We start from the raw sequence: 14,581 nt of genomic DNA on the forward strand, positions 1-14,581 counted from the left end.
ATCCCTACCAGTATTGGTCTGCCCCCACCCCTTCCCCTACACCCCATCTTTTCTTACTTTGCATCATCATTGTCCTGTTACTGAGTGACTGACCTATCTCAGAGAGACAGAGGGGAAGGGAGAGACATCGGTTTCATTGCTCCACTGGTTGGTGCATTCACTGTGGCGTCCCGTGCCTGCTCTGAGCTGAGACCCAAGCTGCAGCCTTGCAGAATGACTGTGCTCTAACCCAGGGAGCTGCCGGGGCAGCACCGTCACTGTCTTTAATGCCTTATCTGAAACGCCACACGGAGCTCCAAGAATTGCCAATTGAACTGAAGGAATCCTTGATGCAATGAGAGAACTAGAATAGTGATTTTCCCTGCTGGGAAAAGTCCCCACCTATAGCATCACTTGCGGGTGAGCCCTGTCTCATCATCGCCTATCTCCATAAGCCACTTGTCCTAGCTATGATTTTTTTCTATCTTCCCTTGAAGTCTAGACTTGATCAAATAGCCTTCTAGAGAACCATGACTTTCAAAGTGAGGGAAAATGGAGACAACTGTACTTGAATAACAATAAAAAATGTGGAAAAAATGATAAATGTAAAAAAGAAAAAAGAGAAATAATGTGAAGAATCAGTTTATAAAAGACAGACTCCATGAAGCTGGTGTAATACAAATATATTCATTGTAAACTCCATAAAAAGTGAGGTGCTCCAAGTCAGTCTTCCGGGCGAGGTAAGAAAACAGCAGAACCATAACATACACATTTACATGTCTTCACTGGGGTATTTAATGATCAAAAGGGGAATAAGCCATCACGTTCCAGAGGCCTCTCAGGATCAACTGTACTTTTAAAAAGTGTTGGTGCACACGTATTTATTTAAAATACACACTGAATACCCAGACTGACAGTAAGAATGTTATTTCCCGTCTACATAACCGGCTGCACGTTCAGTAACCAGAGGGAGACGCCCTAGAAGCTGCCTGAAATGTCTACAGTGTTCCCTCTTCAACCTCCCCTGACCTAATCAGCACCTTTAGGGGAGCTGCCGAGATTCCCACTGTCACCCTTCTCCACCCTCTGGGTAACCCGATGCACTCCAAGCTTCATCTCTTACCTGACCAGTGCTCACTTCGGGCCAAGTTCAGCATATACTCACCTTGTCCACTCCTGCCTCCGTTTTCAGCACCTCACCGCATTCCTTTATTCCTTCCAATTAGGTTCTGCCTGGTAGGGTCCAGGAGCCCCACTGAGGTTAGAACTTGTCCCTTTTATCTGCACGTTACTGTTTGCAATAAACCGATACTGATATTTCACATTTTGGAACCACCTCCACACCCTGAGCAGCATCAGCTACCATTCAGATCGCCCACTGGGAGCTGGACACGGCAGCAGGTGCTCCACGTGAACCACCTACGTTCCTCACACACTTGCCACAGTGTGCCAAAAAAGTGAAGAAATTTCATATTACCAGAAATTAGGAGTTCAGAATATGCCTTTATTCTTTAACGTATAAGCATTTAATTTGAACTTCAAGAGTTAATTATAACTGGTGACGGCTATCCTCGGATGCTTCCCTAAGACATCAGCCCCACACACGCCAGGCAAGGAGGGGCCGATGCCACTGCGAGCTCCTTCCTGCAGCTACATTATCGCACAACACTTTCAAGCCGGCTGTTCTTCCAGATGCTCTCTCCGGACGGACGGATGGAAGCGCTGACAGCTGGACACTCGCACGTGCCGCATGAGGCCACTCCCTCATTGATAACGTCTCCGCGGCTCCTGCAGCACCACACCGCCTTCGGTCATTGCGCTCTGCAGTCGTTTCATCTGGGTTTAAAGATCAGAAAAAACAGGAAAAGATGAAAGAAAATCAGCCTACCACAAGTAAGCTGACAACAAATAGTCCCCTTCCTAAGAGAAGAGAAATAAACACCTGGTTTGCTCTTTGCTAACTCCCCTGAATACCAGCTTTTCAGGAAGTGATCTTTAAGTAATGACAGAGATAAGAAAAAAGAGAATATAGATATAGACTCCAGTATTTTAAAATTATACGGACAGGGTGTTAGTGCATGAACAGGGGAGCAGAGCGGTCAACATCGTGGCTGTAACCAGTCACCTCGAGTTTGGAACCTCCCCCACAACGACACGGGGCTGCCAGCCTCCAGCAAGTGCCTCATGTACAGAGCGGAGAACACTGGTCCTGCCCCTTGGGCTGCTGGGAGGATGAGGTGGGGTGATGCTCATCAGGATGCTCATCTTAGAGTCTGACACACGAAAAGAGCTTGAAATATGGAACCACTGCTCTTATGCAACTTTCTGATGTCAAGAATGAACACAACTAAGTAAGTACATGAAAACAAAAATACCCCGTCCGAGGCTGCCTCCCACGGAGTCGGCTGGTAGACCATGAAGTTGATTCCCGCCTCTAAGCACCGTTGCGCCAGCACCCGCCCTACGGACTCGCAGGCCACCACGTTTCTGGTGCTGTAAAGGTGCTTTTTAATGGCCCATTCCCGTGTGGATGCGGAAACCACAGTCTGGCCACTGGGACGCTCAACAAGTGCTTCTATGTGATGCTGGGTCCTTATAACCCGTAACCTGAATGAGGGCAGGAGAGTAAACCATAAAAGAATTCTAAGAATAAGAGACCTCAGGTGAATACGAGCCTAAATATTGTGTTCATTTACTTCAATGTACTTGACCTGTATTTTACTTGGGAAAGGTTATTTTTCCTCTGGCTCCATGAGGATATCCTCAATAATAAATAAACCATACATTTCCACTTAACCTCAAACACCGAAGAGAAATTTGGGGTTTCTGAGAGCAGAGCTATATTTACATAGCATCTATGTCCAAAAGGATTTGAGGTGGTAAAGCTAAATTTGCTGTCCCTACAGTGTACGGGGTACAGACAAATTTAACCCTACGCCTTTATATTCCAGCTAATGCCAAAATAAACATGAGATGGATCAAAGACTTAAATGCATATGAACCCACTAGCATGGTTCCTGGCAAACAGAAAGTGTTAGATGAATAACCATCCTTATAACAAAGAGATGCCTTAACGGTCTCCTCATTTCTACCCTTGCCCCTTAAAACTGTGTTCTCCCTTAACCAGAATGATTTTAATTCAGGCTCAAACTTGAAATCCTCTCAAACTTTCTCACTGCAGTGAAAATACGATCTAAAGAGCTTACTCCGATTTACAATCTGAAGTTAACAATCTGCATCCTACCAACCTCTCCACTTCCATCCCATACCATCCACTCCTTTGTCCGCTGAGATCCTCACACACACCAAGCTCCCACCCATGCTTCTATGTCCGCGGCTGGCAATGCTCTTCCTGGCTGAAAACTGGGCTTTTTCCTGGCCCTCAGAGGGGTTTTAGTAGGCACCCAGTCCCCCATTCTACCACCACCTCCTTTACGTTTTCTCCCTGACATCTGCTTGCTGTGTTTCGGCCCCTCGCACTCCCTAGCCTCTCCTCCAACTGCAGCAGCTCTGCCTCCTTCAGTCCGTAGCTGTACCCGGCCCTGAATTGATGAATACAACGGAAAACAAACAACGCGTGGGGCACCGTGCATGGCCCTGTCGGTCAACAACAAGCAGAGTTAGTTACCTGTGCCAGAACTCGCGGGAGGGCCACACTGTCCTCCAGCCCCGCTCCTTCCTGGCCACGGCTAACAGTTCCAGATTCCGGGGGTTCCGGTTGGTGAACTCCGGAGCAACGGCTTCATTTCCCAGAGGGTCCACTTCAGGCTTCACCTCTGGCTTGGAACTGGTTGACAGCGCCGCGACCCCACGCCCTAACAACAGACACAACCAGGTGGGTCTTCAAATATCACGAATACGAACAAAACAGGAATATTCCCACCCCCTTCTTCCCATCTTCGCGCCCTGGAAAGTATGCTTGGCTACGGGATGTAGCCATCTCAGAAGCCGGTCCCTAATTTTCTACGACTGTCATCACAGTGCTGTTGGCTCGTTCACCCTTCCATGGGGCGTGCTGGGCATAAAATAAGGCTTGTACATGCATTTTACTGTGCAGGCCCCGGGGAGTAACCTCAGAGAAGTGAGTAGATTAATTACCGGGGTGCCTGCAGAGCGACAACATCTCGCAGAACCGTGACCGAAGCACCATCGTTGACATGATCGTGGCCAAAGCCTAGGAAAAGCTTAGTCTCCTTTCCTCAACCGCGACCCCGTGGCTCGCTGGCCGGAGCCATATTAACTCCGGGAAAAGCCTGCAGGCTGCGTCGGTCATTCACGCCTCCTCCTGGAACTAATCCCCCTTCAACTGAGTGGCTGAGAGGACAATCTGTCATCTCCTCCCCTCCAATCATCTTACGCTGGGGTGCACGCAGACGCCAGAGCCGACCCACCGCTCCGCAGTGACGTATTTGAAGGTGGGCGCGACCCGTTTTACACCACGCTTCTTACAGCTTTTTGCAGAGTCCCACACAAGGAACCCGTAACTTCACACTACCTTATTTGGGCCCTCTGATCGCAAAGCTTGGGCCTTGCAGCGGCACACCCCCTTTAGGCACTGAGAGGGAATGGGACAGAGCAACATGCAGTTTTCAGAAACAGTGGCTGTCATTTTGCGGGGGTGAGGGGACCGGACGGGGGTCCTTGGAGAGCATTGTCCCGTCCCACCCTGGTCCAAGTTTATACTCGGAGAGCAGGAACAAAGCTTGTGATTTACGTGCTCTAGGAGCAAGTTCCCACATTTTAGGACGAGGAAAATAGTTACTATATAAACCATCCATTTGCAACCGGCGTGCAAGAATTCTAACCTGCTTACTCCTGGGCACTGACCTCCTTCCTTTAGACTGTCAAATTAAAAATAACAGCCAACAGAAAAATAGCTGTCGGATATGAATGGATCAAAGTTCCCCTTTTTGTCAGATCGTCAAGAAATGTATTTTTGGGCGTGTTGCAAAATTTTAGTAGATTGCGTGTGCCACGACATGGAAAAAAAGGTGGAAAATCTCTTAAATAAGACGCAAGTTGAGCTTGGAAGCCCCGCTATGCCTCTGGGAAGGGTCCGCCCCTCCCCTTCCCGTCACACCCTAAGCTCCGCCCCAGGATGAACCACCTTTTCTAGAAGGCGCTAGAATCTACAAATGTGCATGCGCAACAAAGCATCTTCGCGCTCTCCGGGAGCCTGACTTCCGTTCCACCTTTTGGGGCCTTTCTCATTCGCTCTCTAACTGAGCGGAAGTCTTGAGCCCGCCCTCTGCCGGCTCTTCACTTCCTGCTCATTCAAGCATCTCAGCCCCTCCTTCCCTTTTTTCTTCCCGCCTTGCCCCGCGGCGGCGCAGGGGTTCTGGGGCGAGTGGAGTAGTGTTCCCAGCGGCCCCTGCGGCATCGTCTGGGCCCGTTCCACGCCGTTGCTGACTCGTGCGGCTGGTGTAGCCGCTGCCCGGCGTACGGACCGAGACGCTAGTTGTCCGCGGTGTGCGTGAAGCCGAACGTGTACCCTGCAGCGAAGATGGAGGGGCCTTTGTCCGTGTTCGGGGACCGCAGCACTGGGGAGACGATCCGCTCCCAGAACGGTAAGGACGGACAAGGCCTGGGTTGGGTCGACGTAGTGCGCCCCCGCCCCCAGCTTGCTCCGCTTGGGCCGTGGATACCGTCCTTGTGTTTTCTTTCTCTCCCCAAAGAAGGGTCTGGGGGTTGGGGTACATGTCCTACCCCCGCCGGTCTCGCCATTTCTGGAGTGGGGGACGCCGCACTTTTCTGAGAACCGCACTGCATGGGAGTGGTTGGTGTGAGTGCCCAGGCTCTGGTGTTTAAAAAAGCGAGCCCTGGTACTAACGCGTGCCTGGAGTCCCCTTGGGTTGCTCTGATGCCCTTTTGTTCCGAGTCTAACGACGAGGAGCGCCTCGTTTTAGTACCATTGACCAGAAAGTAGTGGTTTCAATTGCTCGTGTTACTGATGAGCAAATGGGCAGAATTCCGACGACTTGTCCATTTTACCCCACGCGTTGTCATCGGCAGTAGATGCTGGGTGCCCGACGTCCAGATCCAGTTCTTACCCCACCTGTCGCCGACAGCTTTTTGAAATAAAAAAAATAGCTGACGAAATTTTAGTCGAATGTTAGCATAAGGGTACTTAAAGTGAATTTATTCTGGTGAACATTGATGCGCATTAAAGCATTCGTTGTTGAGCCTCTTTTGAGACCGTTTGCCATTTGAAGGCAAGGGTACTTGTCCATCTCAGGTCCATCTCAGCATAATTTGGTGGATTATCAATTTTTGTTCTGTATGAATTTGCAGTAAAGTCAGAGCCCTGGGATTCCCACTTTCTTGATTCCCAGATAACGATGGTTTGCTTTTATATGATTTTTTTAATGTGCTAATTTCTAAAGGAAAAGGCTGGTATAGTACATTTCTCTCTCTCCCTCACCCCCTGAGGTGGCCAAACCCGAAATTATGACTAGTAGATTACCTTGTTATTTTAGACAATCAGGAGAGATTTGTTGATTTGGAAAATTCAGAGTGTTGAATGCCGTATACTTGCTCGACACTGAAATGATTGCCATTTGAAGGAGTGGGTTTTAGTAATTCCATTATTTCGTTTCTACAGTTATGGCTGCAGCCTCTATTGCCAATATTGTGAAAAGTTCTCTTGGACCAGTTGGCTTGGATAAAATGTTGGTGGATGATATTGGTGTAAGTACAGCTAGATGTTTTTTTTCAGTTAAAAAGATCTTAAGTATCTTACTATATATATATATTTTTTAAGCAGAGTGCTAATGTTGGAACGTGTGGTAAAGGTGAATGTGTGTATGTTCTAACAGAATGCATGTTGTGTTAATAGGGAATGTTCTGTTTCTGTGGATGATTGCTTATTTTTTTCCTGCAAATTTCTTAGGATGTAACCATTACTAATGATGGTGCGACCATCCTGAAGTTACTGGAGGTTGAACATCCTGCAGCTAAAGTCCTTTGTGAGCTGGCGGATCTGCAAGACAAGGAAGTGGGAGATGGGACCACCTCTGTGGTAGGTAGTCATCTGGCAGACCACCCAAGACTAGTTTTCCTAAATCAGGCTTTCAGAAAGTGAACCACAGTAAGTCATTTGTGTCTGAGTTAGAAGTAGGTTACGTACATCAGAGGGAAAAGATTTAATTTGTTTCTTTTGGTAGTGATTCAGAAACAAAATTGGCAAAAATTGAGGGTTATAGCTAGTTTGCAAGATTGAAATAGAAAAGAAACAAATTAATATGGATGGGTCCCTCATTTATGTTTCCCTGCCCCATGACCTGAGACTTAGAAATCTCTAAAACCTTACCTTTATAATTATCTGAAGAAAACAGTCTCACTGGTTTTTAAAAACAAGATGTTTTTATATTTTAAACGTTGACAGGGCGTTCTCATGGGCTCTAAGTGGGAGGAAGTCAGTAAACACGTGACCAATGACATCATGTAAACGTGGAGGCCAGCCAGCATGTTGATGTAGAAACACAATTTTTTGGTGAAGAACAGATAATTTGCTCTAAAAAAAAAAATATGGCCATAAAAGAATGGAATCTATCTTTTCTAAAATAATAAAGTTGGTCTCTGTACAAGGAACTTATTTATGATAATAGGATTTTTTAAATACAGTTATAATCTGCCCCTAAAGAAGTGGTATTTTTGAAGTCTTTTTGATTAAAAACCTAGTGTCTAAATGATTTTAATTTATTTTTAAAGCAGTTTTTTTTTAAATCCTCATCCAAGGACATTTTCATTGCTTTTAGATTTTATTTTATCTTTTTAGAGAAGGGAAGGGAGGAGAAAAAGAAACACCAATTGGTTGCCTCTCACATGTCATGTGCACAGCCCAAGCATGTGCCCTGACTGGGGGGGTCGAATCTGTGGCTTTTCAGTTTTCAGGACGACTCCCGACCCGCTGAGCCACACCAGCCAGGGCTTCGAACGACCTTTAACATAAACCCGGCAGTAGTAACCTGAGGCGGCACAGGTCGCTTGAGGGGTTGGACTGTGCACTCTGTCTGTCGGACACTGATGAACGTGGCCGTGTGTGTAGTCCTTTGCTGCTACACCACAGAGCTAGGTTTTTGGCCAGAACGTTTTCCTGGCTCTTGGCTTTGGCCATTTGTATGTGAAACGCTGCAGGCTTCCTTTTCTCAGGCTTCTAATTAGTTACTTCACTGCCGTCAAGATTCTGCTTAGTGTCTGATCGTTGGTGTTTAGCAGTCATTGCACGTGTTGAGTGTCAGCTACTGTGAGAGCGGTGTGCGTTTTCTCAACAGGTCATTATTGCAGCAGAACTTCTGAAGAATGCGGATGAACTAGTCAAACAGAAGATCCACCCCACCTCCGTTATTAGTGGCTATCGACTTGCTTGCAAGTAAGATTGTTTTCACGCAGAGAAAATTTTACATTATTGGCTAAAATAATTATAAACATTTAAAAATGTTAATGACTGCGCTTTATTTTGGAAAACTTACATTTGGTTAATATTTGAGGCGAGTAGGGCTAGGATGTTTCCTTCCCATTTGACTGCATTTTCTCCTGGTGGCAGATCTTAGTGGCTGTGCTTACGGGACAGAGTGAGGTGGCTGTGAACTGAAGAGGGAGGGTCTGTCCATGTCCCCTTCCTCCATGAAGTGGCTGCACGGGGCACTGTGCCCCTGGCACTCGACACTGATAAAACAAGGGTTTGGATAGGAAGTTAATTTTTGTTTTCTCTCGCACACTCTAAACAGGGAAGCAGTGCGTTATATTAGCGAAAACCTAATTATTAACACAGATGAACTGGGAAGAGATTGCCTGATTAATGCTGCTAAGACATCAATGTCGTCCAAAATCATTGGAATGTATCCTTGTGTTCCAGTAAAGTTGAGGCTTTTTTAAAAGAACTTGTAGTTTTCGTGCCAGGTGATACTGTGTAGGTATTGCCTGCTTTCTTCCCTGCTCTTCTAGGTGGGACGGTAATATGAAGTGTTCGTAGTAGTACGAGTTGCAGATAGTGGTAACAGTATATTAGCATTTTGGTGATGTAAATAATGCTTGTTTCGAAAAGGAAGCACTTTGAATTACCCTTGGTTTTCATATGCATCGTTGTCCATTCCAAGTCTCTTGCTCTCCTTAACTGTTGCCTTAGAAATGGTGATTTCTTCGCTAACATGGTAGTAGATGCTGTACTTGCTATAAAATACACAGATGTGAGAGGCCAGCCTCGCTATCCAGTCAATTCCATTAACATTCTGAAAGCCCACGGAAGAAGTCAGGTGGAGAGTATGCTCATCAGTGGCTACGCACTCAACTGTGTGGTGGGGTCCCAGGGTAAGCCTCGGAATTCGGTCACGTGCTATGGGGACTAGCAGTTAAAATAGCTTTTTTTTGTGGACTGCATACTGTTCATCTTCAGGTGGACTGTCCAAGCTGTGCATTTACTGTTCTGTAAGGAATTGTACATCATGTCAGTTTCTCTTCAGTGACTTAAGCACACAGCTTGGGGAAAATGCAGGTTAGAAGACAGTACACGTGTTTAATGCCATAAAAATGTGGTTGTAATGTCAGATGTAACAATCTAAATTCGTGTTTACATATAGTTTAGTTTAATCTCTGTTATTCTATTATGCTTTGTGTCTGGGTATATGTTATGAAATGTGTTACTGATAGTTATAAAGGAACTTAATATTATGTTTAATTATAGGCATGCCCAAGAGAATAGTTAATGCAAAAATTGCTTGCCTTGACTTCAGCCTGCAGAAAACAAAAATGAAGCTTGGTGTACAGGTGGTTATTACAGACCCTGAAAAGCTGGACCAGATTAGACAGAGGTATGTCGAGAGATTATTTTTGACCTTTGAAAAGAGGTGTTTGTAAATTATGCTTCTGCTAGAGCAGGGGACAGTAAACCGAAAAAGAACAAGGGCCACCTCTTGTAGTTAATGCACTTCCTTAGACGAGCAGCAGAGGGACCCAGCGGTACCTTATGCTGTGTTCCTCCTGTGCGTGGGGCATGTAGGTGCTGGGAGTGCAGATGGTGCCATTGATTGATTGGTATGCTAGAGATCTAGTCAGGAAGTGGTAAGTTTTTAATGGTTTTTTGTTTGTTTGTTTTTAGTAACTGAACCAAATCTTCAAGAAGTCTTTTCCAAGAGTCAGGAATGCCCTCATCTTTTAAATCTGACTGCATGTATCCCTCTTCTCCTTCCTGAGATACCAACAGGAAGTGTCCCTCCGTGAAAGGCCAGTCCTGCACTAAGTGGTCCAGACTCCTTCTGCCTTAGAGTCCTGGTTCACTGATAGTTTTCTCATCTGTGTCTTCAGCTACTAGGTTTGCTCTTCATTCCTTTCAGATTCTACTTGTAGCTCAAACATTTTGCTCCGTTCCTCCCCGTCCTTCTCCACCTCTTTACAGCCAGATGTCTCAAGAGGGGTTTGTACAAAAATGTGCCTGGTGCTTTCTCTTCCTTTTACAACTCTGTTCTCCATTAGAAGACCACTTGCCAAGGTTACTGGTGACTGAGAGAAATTCACTAGACACTTTCAACCTTCACTTGACCTTTATTAAGCCTTTGACTCCTTTCTTAACATCCTTGGAGGGTGGAGAGGATTTGACCCTGCCTCATCTGTATTCCTGAGCACCTACTGCCTCACTGGTCTCCCCAAGATTGTTCCTCATTGTCAGGATGTCGGTAGTGGTTTGGAGAGTCACAAATCTATTTCTCTGAGCTCCAAACATGCATGTATTTGTCTAGCTGGATGTTTTTTAAGCATCTCAAAGTCATGTCTGAAACTAAAATTGTGATGATACACAATCTGCTCTTGGTTTACTGATGGGGACCCTCTACTCAGGCAGAACACTGGAAAATACCTTTTTTAACCTAGTAACTTGTTCCCTTTGAATTTTTCACCAACACCACCTGATTTCTATCTTTAAATCTCAGATTCATCAGTTTGCATTTGCATTGTTATGCAAACTATTGCTCAGCCCCCTTGGAGCTGGTGGTCTGGAGTTCACTCTGCACCCACCCAGGCTGTTTCTCCGAGGCCAGAGCCGTGTAAATACCTTGGGCATTCTTCTCACCGTGGTCCCCCCCCCCCCCCGACAGGCACCAGGGCTCACCAAACTCTTCCTCCACAGGCCCTGGGATGTTTGTCCCTGCGCCTGCACCATCTTCTCTGCCTGCTTTGCTGAGTCAGCTTGTCTCTCAGCAGCTTGTCTCCATCCCTCAGTCTACATTGGGCTCCACTGGGACTTTCTGTGCCTTGTGTTCTTGGCACTTAGCAGTTTCTCTGTGTTTACGTGGCTTCAATTACAAGCTCTGAAGGGAGACCCTGAAGGATTTCCTTGGCTTTGTGGCCCCCCGTTTTTAGGGTAGTGTCTGGCACACAGTACTTGTTCAGTATGTACAAAGGGGTTTTGTTTTGAGGTTAATCTTTATTTTAAGATGACTTTGATCTTACCTGCCATGCTTTGAATGAGAAGCAGAATGACTTCAGTTACCTACATACGCACTCTGTCATAGCTTGCTTGTGATTTCCATCTGTTTGCCTTCTGGCTTGTCACCTGAATGACAGATACTTGGCCTTCAAACTCATGTTGTTGAAAACCCAGCTCTCCTTTCTCATCCTGCCCCTAGGTTCTTAGTGTGTCCTTTACTCCAGCAGTGGCTGAACCTCCCAGTCACCAAAGCTGTCAACTCTGACTCCTCCATTCCGGTTGTCTGGGTCCCGTTACTGCCCTGGGTGGTTTCCACATTGCCATCGGGGTCCTTCTGAAGACACAGCTTTGACCACGCTGCTCTTCAAAAGATTTAACTAAGCTCGAACTCTTCACTACAGGGCTCTGCATTTTCGGTCCTGCCCACAGTTTCTCCTCTTGAGCCCTCTCGACTCAAGACCCCCAGGCTTTCCTCATCCTGCCCATCAGGATGGGTTTCTGTCCCCCATGTGCCTGTAATCTCTGCATTGGCCATGGAACATGGTTGACAGTCCGAACCCCTGCCAGGTGTTTGAGGGCAGGGACACTTTTCCTTTGTAATCACAGTTCTTGGGTTTGGGGACTCAAATTTGAGGGAAGCTAAATGGTAATTTTTAATCTCTGGAACTTTTACGTAAAATTAGACTGATTTAAATTCTAGTCATAGAAGAGAAAGGTTGGTTACTACTTAATCTGCAGTTATTTTGTGAAAAATACTTACAGAAGTTAAAGCTGGGTTATGTAAAAAACACAAACAGTATCTTTGGGTTACTTTATCTGTAGAGAATCAGATATTACCAAGGAGCGAATCCAGAAGATCCTGGCAGCTGGCGCCAATGTCATCCTCACCACCGGTGGAATTGATGACATGTGTCTCAAGTACTTCGTGGAGACTGGTGCGATGGCAGTCAGGAGAGTTTTGAAAAGGGACCTGAAACGCATTGCCAAAGCTTCTGGAGGTATGTCTTCCGCTGGCGCTCGGGTGTGACATTTCAGGTCACTGTACATGACCGTGAAGCTGCCCTGGAATGTCAGTGCTTTCAGCAGCTTCAAAAACTACCATTGTTTCATTCACTTTCTGTAATGATCTACAAATGTATTAATAGAGCCATTTTTCATGTACCTGGAAAAGTTCTTTAGTTTTACTGAATTTCTTCACTTCAGTGACAATTCTATCTTGTACAGAAGGACAGTTGCTTGTCTGATGCCTAACTGGAAACTTAAACTTGCATTATTAGTACATCACCTTTTCATAAATGTTTCTAAATCGAAGACTAGCTATGGAAATATTCATGGAGAACAATGCTTACAAGACCTTTGTAATTATCTTAATAGCAACTATTCTGTCAACCCTGGCCAATTTGGAAGGTGATGAAACGTTCGAAGCCTCGATGCTGGGACAGGCCGAAGAGGTGGTGCAGGAGAGAATCTGTGATGATGAACTGATCCTGATCAAAAAGTGAGCGCTGCCTTCTCCGTTACAGATCCTTGTCAATTTTAGTAGTGAATAAAAGCAGGTTCCTTTCCCATTGATTTGCTGCTCTGGTCTCCCCAGTGACGTGAGCAGTTATACGCATGGGATAGAAGAACACTGGACCACCATGGACGGGGGTGGAGTGGCCGTTCCATCTCTCTTGCATGCATGGTCTAGACACTGCTTCCGCGTCCCACTGACCTTACATAGGCAGATTGAATCAGAGTGCTGATAATGAGTTAATTCTATATAGACTTAATTTTATGAAAGTGTTGGTTTAAGAAGTTCACTTTGTGTTTTAATAGCACCAAGGCTCGTACGTCTGCGTCAGTTATCTTACGTGGGGCGAATGACTTCATGTGTGACGAGATGGAGCGCTCCATGCACGATGCTCTGTGTGTGGTGAAGAGAGTGCTGGAGTCCAAGTCTGTGGTTCCAGGAGGGGGTGCTGTAGAGGCAGCCCTCTCCATATACCTTGAAAACTACGCAACCAGCATGGTAAGAACGTCTGGAAACCCCCCTTTTACCCCCAAGAAGCTCACCGGAGACCATCTCTAGCATTTTGCTAACACACCTCATCTGAGATCTTGGCTGCTGTGTTTTGTCTTACTGTGTGAAGACCTCATTGTCTTCCTTCTTAGGGGTCTCGGGAACAGCTTGCTATTGCAGAGTTTGCGCGATCTCTTCTGGTCATTCCGAATACACTGGCAGTGAATGCTGCCCAGGACTCCACTGATCTGGTTGCAAAGTTAAGAGCTTTTCATAACGAGGCTCAAGTGAACCCAGAACGTAAAAACCTAAAATGGTAAGTACACAATTTCTCAGTCATTTTCATTGTCGTCTAGCTCATATATCAGTCTTGTTTTCTAGTGCTTTTTATTAGCATTGATGTGTCTTCAGTTTGTCCTTACCTCTCCTGACCTGAGTAGTTACTTTACCTGCAGGACAGTCCCACAGAGGAACAGTGGGGATTACGTGGGGCCGGTCCATAGCTATTTTTAAGCAACCCCTTCTTAAGTTACTAAATAATGTTTAGAAAGTTTCTGTGCTGATTCTGTCATTCATAAAGAAGTACTTTAGTCTTTATTACTATTGAAGAGTTTTATTGATTTTAGAGGAAATGGGAGAGACGTCAGTTTGCTGCCCCACTTGTTTATGCCCTCATTGGTTGATTACTGTGCATGGCCCAACAGGGCATCGAACCCACAGCCCTGGTGTGGTGGGATGGCACTCCAACCCGCTCAGCTACCTGGCCAGGGCCAATCACTGTAAAACAATAGGATGAGGAGGAGGATGTGTGGTAAAACATTATCCAAGATTTTTTTCCTAAATTACAGGATTGGTCTTGATCTGATTAATGGCAAACCTCGAGACAACAAACAGGCAGGAGTGTTTGAACCAACCATAGTTAAAGTGAAGAGTTTGAAATTTGCGACAGAAGCTGCAATTACCATTCTCCGAATTGATGATCTTATTAAATTACACCCAGAAAGCAAAGATGATAAGCATGGAGGTTATGAAGACGCTGTTCACTCGGGAGACCTTGATGACTGATCTGATTTGCTCTTATTTATGACACTCTGAGGTGCAGCTGTCTTGTGTATACCACATTAAAGTACAACCAGCTGTCAGCCTCCTGTGTTCTTGTGCAGTGGAAGGTGGCATCCAGC

The 14,581-nt window shown here is 45.8% G+C and overlaps 2 protein-coding genes and 2 non-coding genes across 5 annotated transcripts; 3 read left to right on the forward strand and 1 right to left on the reverse strand.

Moving 5' to 3' along the window:
• Positions 1–1,462: 1,462 nt before the first annotated feature.
• MRPL18 (mitochondrial ribosomal protein L18) lies at positions 1,463–4,252 on the reverse strand. Of its 2 annotated transcripts, none has more exons than XM_037126163.2 (4): positions 4,078–4,252; positions 3,608–3,794; positions 2,504–2,586; positions 1,463–1,815 (listed from the first exon to the last, which is right to left on the reverse strand). In XM_037126163.2, exons 1-4 carry the CDS (start codon positions 4,136–4,138, stop codon positions 1,571–1,573), a joined length of 576 nt encoding a protein of 191 aa, XP_036982058.2. In that variant the 5' UTR covers positions 4,139–4,252; the 3' UTR covers positions 1,463–1,570. The 2 variants fall into 2 exon arrangements, with proteins under 2 accessions (XP_036982058.2, XP_036982057.2); XM_037126162.2 differs by having other exon boundaries at positions 1,657–1,815; positions 2,355–2,586; positions 4,078–4,247.
• A 1,051-nt stretch (positions 4,253–5,303) lies between these two features.
• Positions 5,304–14,542, forward strand: TCP1 (t-complex 1). Its single transcript, XM_037126085.2, has 12 exons — positions 5,304–5,546; positions 6,581–6,666; positions 6,869–6,997; positions 8,253–8,350; positions 8,709–8,819; positions 9,107–9,288; positions 9,662–9,788; positions 12,221–12,396; positions 12,773–12,896; positions 13,217–13,409; positions 13,553–13,716; positions 14,249–14,542. The coding sequence occupies exons 1-12, from the start codon at positions 5,483–5,485 to the stop codon at positions 14,463–14,465; spliced, it is 1,671 nt and encodes a 556-aa protein (XP_036981980.1). The 5' UTR covers positions 5,304–5,482; the 3' UTR covers positions 14,466–14,542.
• Positions 8,491–8,627, forward strand: LOC119035016 (small nucleolar RNA SNORA29). The gene has a single exon (XR_005079691.2). It is a non-coding gene; the product is annotated as a small nucleolar RNA SNORA29 (small nucleolar RNA).
• On the forward strand, positions 12,960–13,094 carry LOC119035014 (small nucleolar RNA SNORA20). Its single transcript, XR_005079689.1, has one exon. It is a non-coding gene; the product is annotated as a small nucleolar RNA SNORA20 (small nucleolar RNA).
• Positions 14,543–14,581: the final 39 nt, after the last annotated feature.

Source organism: Artibeus jamaicensis, unplaced genomic scaffold (assembly GCF_021234435.1).
Source record: "Artibeus jamaicensis isolate MK-2021 breed Jamaican fruit bat unplaced genomic scaffold, CSHL_Jam_final contig_497, whole genome shotgun sequence".
NCBI classification, from domain to species: domain Eukaryota; kingdom Metazoa; phylum Chordata; class Mammalia; order Chiroptera; family Phyllostomidae; genus Artibeus; species Artibeus jamaicensis.